The 8,163-nt window shown below is 41.3% G+C and overlaps 1 protein-coding gene across 1 annotated transcript in view; it reads right to left on the bottom strand.

Moving 5' to 3' along the window:
- Positions 1 to 86: 86 nt before the first annotated feature.
- Positions 87 to 8,163, bottom strand: part of ATP13A5 (ATPase 13A5) — a 68,820-nt gene continuing 60,743 nt past the window's right edge. The window contains exons 21-23 of the mRNA XM_081814236.1: positions 4,388 to 4,476; positions 1,993 to 2,073; positions 87 to 531 (exon numbers count right to left, since the gene is read on the bottom strand). Coding sequence (XP_081670362.1) covers positions 271 to 531; positions 1,993 to 2,073; positions 4,388 to 4,476 — 431 coding nt within the window. The 3' untranslated portion in view covers positions 87 to 270. The remainder of the gene's footprint in view (positions 532 to 1,992; positions 2,074 to 4,387; positions 4,477 to 8,163) is intronic.

Consider the following 8,163-nt stretch of genomic DNA (forward strand, 5'->3'; position numbering starts at 1 on the left):
AGGATAATGCTATGCAATGTGAATAGTTTATTAGAAAAAAAAAAAAAAAGGTAATCCAGGACATACATTTCTTTTTCCTCAGTAGCAGAGGATACAGTCCAAATAGGCATATTTAAGGTTCTCTTTTGCAAGGTTCAATACATTGATAATGCACTTTGAATCCTCCGATGGAGAGAGAAAGGATAAGGATAGACTATCATCACTTCTCCACATGGGTTTAGTTTCAGGGAACAAGGAGATGGTGTGAAGCATGTACAACAATGATTCTGATTACAGCCTCATCCAAAAATGCTGTTCTGTGGTTTGACCTCCCAATTCAAGTTTTGCTCTTGGAATCTGTTCAGGGTCCTCAAAGCTGAGGTTGATATAGAATCCATTTTCGCCATCACCTGAATAATCTGTTCTGTGTGTGGGAGGCCAGGTGGAGTCTTCTGCCAGCTTTTTTTGCCATTTCCTATATTGACTTTTAGAAGAGAATCCAAATTCCTTTTTGATCCATAGCCAGAGCCTTCGGTTTTGAAGGATGACATCCTGAGAAATCAGGAGGAGAAAACAATCAAACTATGATTCCACTTTCCCCTTCAGCCAGGTTGCTCATCGCTGCGCTCTGTTCCCCCAGGTCTTCCTCTGAGATGTGCTTAGTACCAACGCTTCTGTGGCAGCTTCTCCTTCCTGCTGTCCCCATGATGTCTAGCAGCTCCCCTGGTTCTTTCCCTTGAGGAGGAAGAGTGCTTGTGTTCACAGGAATCTGCCCAAAGCTTACAGTCTTTCATTTCTACAGATTTCCTAGTTAAATCCTGGCTGCTGATTCACTTAGAATTATTTTACTGCCATACTGAAATGATAACAAAATAATGTACTCAAAATCAAGGAGAGAAAAAAAAAAATCACTGCTACCTGCCACGTGTCACATAGGAGGTGCCACGCAATGGTTTGCTGAATGAATGGATGAACTCCAGAAATAAATGTGTTTTGCTTTCCATTTGGGGGGGGGGTGTTCTTTTTTTTCTTTATAACAGAAATGGTCAAATTTTGCATTCCACTTTCGGTTATGCTAGACTTCCTGTCGTGTACAATTTGTAGCTACGGTCTTCTTAATAATCACCTTTAATGATCAAATACCATTTTTTTCAAATTGCTGTATAACTATTTAAACAAACAGCATCTCTATTTTTGAACACATGAGTTGAATTTAAAATTTTACCACCAGAGATAATACTATAATGAATACCTTCATACATGTAAGTTTTATCTCTCCTTTTGGATTATTTAAAAATTTATATAGTCTCAAAAATGGAATTCCTTAAAGAGTATGAGAAATTTTACACTCATTGTATACAATTTTATATATATGTGTGTGTGTGTGTGTGTATTTTTTAAAATTTGGTTGATCCCTTTTCCCAAAAGACTTACATGAATCTTTTTTTTAACTGTCCCTTTAAAAAAAAATAGTGCCTGAGCCTTTCACTGAGTAAGTGAAGTCATTTAGTGACACTGAGTAGAAGAAAAATGCTATAGAGGAAGACTTTCAAGGGTAAGAATTGACTAGAATGAGCAATGGCTTCCTTTCTCTCTTAATAAAGGAAACCCTTCTGAAGATAGTTCTTCAGAAGGTAGGGATATTTCCTACCTTCGAAAGGTCTCATTGAATTTTAGAGCTGGTAGGTCACCTGGTCTCGTCTCTACTAGCTTATGAGAACACTAGAAAAGTACAATACAATGCCTTCATGGGAGATAAAATTAGAGTTAATTTGATGTTTTGCTTTCTATGCTACAGATCCAGAGAGCACTTCTATGCAGTCCTTAGAGAATTTTAAATCACTCTCCAAGTAATTTCCCCCAATGAGAACATGTGCAGTTTTTACAAACCCTTAATAACTATCACTTTTGGGGACAAAAGATGTTGCTCTAAAAAACAGGCATGTGTTGAAAATGAGACCCTTTATTTATTTCCCCAGAAAGAGAGTAAGAGACATATAGAAATCACTTTACCTCTACAAAGAAGGCCACACAGAATTGGGTGAGGACTACCACCAAAATTGAAACCCTCCATGATGTCAGGGTTGGGATGAGCTGTTAAAAAAGAAATACTACCTTTATGCTTTGCATGTCTTCCATTTTGAAAAGTATTAATTATCTTGTTTAATTTATATATTTGTAACAACTCTCTGAGCTTGGATGGTAGGCATTACTTTCTCCACTTCACAGATGAGGTCAGTACCTTGTCCAAGGATTCAAAGCCAATCAATAAATGGCAGAGCCAGAATTCAAATGAGAACTGACTGCCCCTGGGCCTTTGCTCCCTCCACTGAGGACAAGAGACATTCAGTAAATGTGCTCTGGGTCACAGACATGAGACAAAACACTTTGGAAACAGTGTGTCTCTCTTCAGTTTTATCTTTTCAAATATAGGGAAGAGAATACAAGATGAGGTCATTCATCTAATAATACTATTACTTCTAATCCTCCCAAAGTAAAATCTACTTGGAGTTCATTCTTTCAGTAAAACTGATGTATGAGTAAAACATAAAGGGGACAGAGGTTCAAGTTACTTTTGAAACTAGGTGAAAATTTTCTGAACAAATGGCCCCAACCCTAAATCTAATGGCTTGATGAAACTTGAACCCACCCAACCCACCTCCTTTTAAGGATTGAAGGGTATATACTGACCACCAAATACAATTAAGTAATAGGTGTAAACACTATAACTTCTCATGCTTCATCAATAGCAAGAGACTATTCACACAGTGCCGATCTGACCCAAAGTAAAGGATGGGGACTGAGCTGCCTTTAGGACTACCACAGACCCTTCACAGTGTCTAGATGCTCACCTGCAATTCTCATCCCTAGTCTGATATGGGGTATTTCAAAGTAACACTTTGTTATTTTTTCCCCCAAGTAGAGACAGCCTTTCTTAGGGTTGTGAGACACAGCCTTGGTGCAGGGCTGTCTGGAGAAGGCTGTAAGGTGTGGTAGGGGGTCAGATCCTAGCGGAGAACTTGGCCCTTGCCTTCCCTGTGGTCCCTGCCCTCATCTGGGAGGTCTCTTCTCCATCTCTTGGCCTGGAAGGCACTTGTCACACTGCTTTGAAATCATCCGCTTGTGGGATGGTCTTCCCTCCTAGCCCCTGAACTACTTGAGATCTGTGCCCACATCTTACTCATCTTTGGAGTCCCAGTGCCAAGCATGGGCTAAAGCTTCATAATGTCTTATAAGTGACTAAATGATCTAGGTTTTCACTTCCTAACTGTGTCTCTGTCCACAGCCTCTCTGCTCTAGCATATAGCCTTCCTGCCATCATCTAATTAGTCTGTCCTTAAAATCCCTCCTGAAAAACCTGCTGGGATATCTTCAATGACTCCCTGTTGCTCTCAGAAGAGAGCTCAATCTTCCCTGGCCATCTTCATCCAGCGATGCCTTCCTCACATTCCACAGCATGTTGCCTCTGCCTTTGCCAGTCTCCCAGGTATTCTGTGAAACAAGTGTGGCTTTTGATTTTTATCTCTGCCACCCTACATTCTTTTGCATTTCCAAGACAAAAGAGATTCTTTCAGTCCTCTGCTTGTGCTCAGGCTGTTCTCCTGGTTGGAAATATCCCTACCTTCTACCTAGCAAAATCTAGCCTATCCTCTGGACACAGATCAAGTTGTGCCTCCTCCATGAAGCCTCCCGTGACAACCACAGGCCCTGTGAGAGCTCCTCTTTCCTGCGTTCTTCCCACTTCTCTCTATGTTACACCCTCTTCAAGCATGGGTGGTCTCACATAGCCATGTCATCATTTCTCTTGGGTGGAGCTCATCTTCACAACAAAACTATAGATTGCAAATCAAGAGTCAATCCTTCTCTTTGTTTTGTTTCTCCCACAATGCTGGTTCCAAGAATGGTTTCAATGACCTCTTCATAAATTTTATTTTAATCCACTGCACCCTGGATTAAGTGATGTCCACTGAAATAAAACTCCCTGCAGTCGATGTTTGACAGACAGAACATGATTGGCCTGTAAGTCTACTTTTTCTTGCTCCTTACAACTACATTATAAAGGATTGCTACTATATGTTAAAATAATTAAACTTGAAGAATTAGTTATTTTGTTAATACATTAATTTATTATATTAGTATAACATGGAAGGATATAATATCCACACATAGTATTTTAGGTGTGAATAGGATAAATGTTCTCAACTGATAATATAGATCATCTGAAAACAATCAGAGGGTCGCATATGGGAGAGCCAGGTAAGTTATTTGCTGCTCTAGTAAATAGAAGAGCCCCACAATATTAAATGATCAGAGAGAATATGGTAATAACTAACTTGCAAATTATGGTGCAGATATGGTCCCATCATACATATGAGTCACTGCAGATGTGATAATGAATAGCTCTTACCTCCATTCCACGGTATATATCTTGAAAGTCAGAAAACAGAATGAAAACTGTGAGGCCCAAGGCAGACATCAGCAGAAATGAAAATATATCTGAAGAAACACCAAACATTATTTTTAGATGCTGAACGAATGTTTCATATAATTTGGCACACATTGAAGAATCAATGATTTCTGTTGGGCAAATACAGGATACATCCTCATATGTTTTGATATATCCTCATATGCTTTAAAATATGTTCTAATGCTTACAAGACAAAGGCGGTATCATAACATCTTTCTTTGAAAGGCGAGGTGCAGAAAATTGCCAACTACAGTAAACTCCAAAAAGGAGTCACATCAACTGAGAAGTCCAAGGGGGCCAGGACAATCTGCAGGGACCAGCTTACATAAATGCTCACCAGAGAGGCCCTGATGCTTTATTACTGCCTAGCTAGTGAGTCGTGCATGAACAGAAAGTCGGTCCTCTTGGCACCACTTCATTCTTCGTTGTTGCCTAGAGAATAAGGTCCAGGGGTCTTCGACTGACATTCAAGGCCTTCCACAATCTGATTTCAATCTGCCTTTCTGATCTGCTCTCTGATCGCTCTTCCTTACGTGTCTTAGGGAAGTTAAATCACATACCTGCCACCTCCATAGAGGTCTTTGTTGACAACATACCCTGTGTAGGTGATATTTTTCCTGTCTTGGCAAGTTCCAATTTTTCTTAAAAAGCCCTATTGAGATATCACTTGCTTTTTAAAGACTTCCCAGGCATCTCTTACAAAGTTTTATTTCATATGGCTATGTACCACTCTGCTTTGCAAGATCTTCCTTTATGTATCTACTTAAAAGTGACTTTGTATGTGCTTTTCTAGGACTCTGAATTGAAAGACTGAGAAACTCTCCTGTACATCTGCTGAGTTCTTTCTCTCCAACTGGCCCAAATGGCTTTGCTTTCGGGGATCTAAACTTTCCAGGATGCAATGGGCCAACACCACTGTTCTTATTCCTCCAACCCCACCCACACCTGTGTCCTCAGAGCTCTTAGGCACTTTGTAGATGGAGCCTTATAAATGCTTTTGATAAGATTAGCACCTTCAGGCCAAAACAATAGCATTTAATCTGTGTTGCCATGATATAAAGGATTCTTACAAGCCTTAAAGTTTATAAACAAACAAACAAACAAACTAGGTTTTCTCTTATATTCTCTCTATCTCATTTATTCCAGTGTTTATGGTCTGCCAGCCCCCAACTCTATATAGATCTCTACCAACCAGAAATCAGAAGTAACTGCCCCTCTATCACTGGCCCTATTTTTTTTTTAAGACATCAGAGTTCTGTTTTTGCCCTTGTGCACCAACATGTGCCCTCATACTCTTCCAAGCTTCACTTTAGATACACAACAAGATGCAACACCTCCCAGAAGAATACTCAGGCTTGCTTGGAAGGGGCGTGAGGCAGAGAGAAGAAAAGCACGTGCCGCAGGATTGCTTATTTCCCAAAATAAAGTGATCTGAGCAGCTTGGTGATAAGAAAAGCCCAGGAAGTGGCTGTGTGGAGTTTTCATTTATTTCATTATCTCCATGTCCCAGGGACCCAGCTGCTGGGAAGAAGAGGATGCCCCCAAATGACAATGCTGATGAAGGCCCAGTCATCACAGCAACCGAGCTGAGTGCTGTGCATATCACATCGTCCTTAGATTGATGATCTGAAAAGTAGGCCAGGTGGGTGCACAAATGACCACTGTGGAAGCAAACTCTTAAGGCCCTCATTTAATTTAGCTTTGATTGGAAAACACAATGAAGAACTAGATGAATGTTGCCTCCCCTGATCAATTGCTATTGATGAGGAAACTTGAAAGAATGGGAGAATTTGCACAAGTAATTTGGAAAGACAAGTCAGAGCAAACCACTACACGTTGTCTTCAGACAAGGAAGGGGATGGGATCGCAAATATTCATACCTATTTCCATAAAACTTAAATTTGTATTTTTCTATATCTCATCATCATAAAGTTGATATCTTGTCCAAGGCTATTAAGAAAGGTACAAACTTGGGGGCGGAGCAAGATGGCAGAGGAGTAGGAGACCTGGATTTCATCTAGTCCCAGGAATTCAGCTGGATAGGGATCAAACCATTCTGAACACCTACAAACTCAACAGGAGATCAAAGAAAAGAATAGCAACAACTCTCTAAACAGAAAAGTGACCACTTTTTGGAAGGTAGGACGTGCGAAGAAGTGAATCCGAGGCGATATTCGGGAGGATAGACGGCAGGGGAGGGGGCCTCCGTTGGCTGCTTCTGGCAAGTGATAGAGCCTTGGAGCACAAAATCAGAACCTTTAGAAGTCCGCTCTGCTGAGGGACGTAGCTCCAGTGGCTAAGCAGGGAATGGAACACTCGCTGGGACAGTGTGGTCTCAGGACCCTCGGGGTCACAGAAAGACCGGGGGTGCCTGAGTGTGGCAGAGCTCCCAGGTATCGGAGTGGGGAAACCGGCTGCAGAGACGGAGCTGAGGCGTGGGCTCTCAGCTTGGGGTTTCCATAAACCGTGATCTGAAGCAGTCGGGCCCCTGCTCCTCCAGCAGGGACCCAACAAGCAGCAGATCTGGGGAGACTCCCCTTCCTCCCCCCGGGAGGAGTAGCGCGGGAGTGCATTGCATGGATCTGCTGGGTTTGGAGACTCCACACGGGGTCGGGTGCCAGAGATAGAAACGCTCGGTCGCAGGCCGGGTGAGCACAGAGTGCGGCCGGAGACCGGGGAGACGGGAGTGACTGACGGCTTTTCTCTGGGGGCTCACTGAGGAGCAGGGTCCCAAGTTCTCGGCTCCTCCGGGGTGGAGATTGGGGATCTGCCATTTTCACTCTCCGCCTCCAAAGCTGTATGGAAAGCTTGCAAGGAACAAAAGCTCCCGGGAGCAAACCCGAGCAGATGACTTAGCCCGGACCGGCAAGGGCGGGGCAATTCCACCTCCGGCAAAGACATTTGGGAACCACGGCAACAGGCCCCTCCCCCAGAAGATCAGCGAGAACAGTCAGCTGTCTTTTTTTTTTGAATTTTTCTTTTTCCATTTTTCAACCAACATCTTGTCAATCCCTTTTTTAAAAAACATTTTTATTTTTCATTTTTAGAGTCATATTCTATACCTACATAGTAGTTACCCTTATTTTTGGCATATATATATAAGTTGTTCTCTCCTTAAAATTTTGAGATACAGTTTCTTCTAACAGATCAAATATATCCTAAATCTCTAGTGTATGGCTTTGTTCTAGTCTCCTTCCTGATCACATTCTATCCCCTTTTTTTCCTTTTTTTTAAACCCTCTTCTTTCTTTTTTCAAACAACTTATCAATTCCTTTTATAAAATTTTTTATAATTTTCATCTTTACAGTCATATTCCATCCCTTCATTGTATCAACCCTTATTTTTGTACATATATAAGTTTTTCTTTCTTTAAAGTTTTGGGAGGCACTTTCTTCTAACAGACCAAAATACACCCAAAATCTAGTGTGTGACACTGATCTATGTACCAGCCTGATCATATTTGATCATATTCTGTTATTATTTGTTTTGTTCTATTTTTGTTTGTTTTTATCTTTTTCTTTTTTCTTTCTTTCCCTGTCTTTTCCCCCAGTTTCAGGTCTTTTCTGATTTGTTTAGGGTATATTTTCTGGGGACGTTGTTACCCTGTTAGCATTTTGTTCTCTCATTCATCTATTCTCCTCTGGACAAAATGACAAGATGGAAAAAATCACTTCAACAAAAAGAACAAGAGGCAGTACTGACTGCCAGGGACCTAC

The sequence above is a fragment of the Leptonychotes weddellii genome, chromosome 1 (assembly GCF_054177405.1).
Source record: "Leptonychotes weddellii isolate Sample4059 chromosome 1, ASM5417740v2, whole genome shotgun sequence".
In the NCBI taxonomy this organism is placed as follows: domain Eukaryota; kingdom Metazoa; phylum Chordata; class Mammalia; order Carnivora; family Phocidae; genus Leptonychotes; species Leptonychotes weddellii.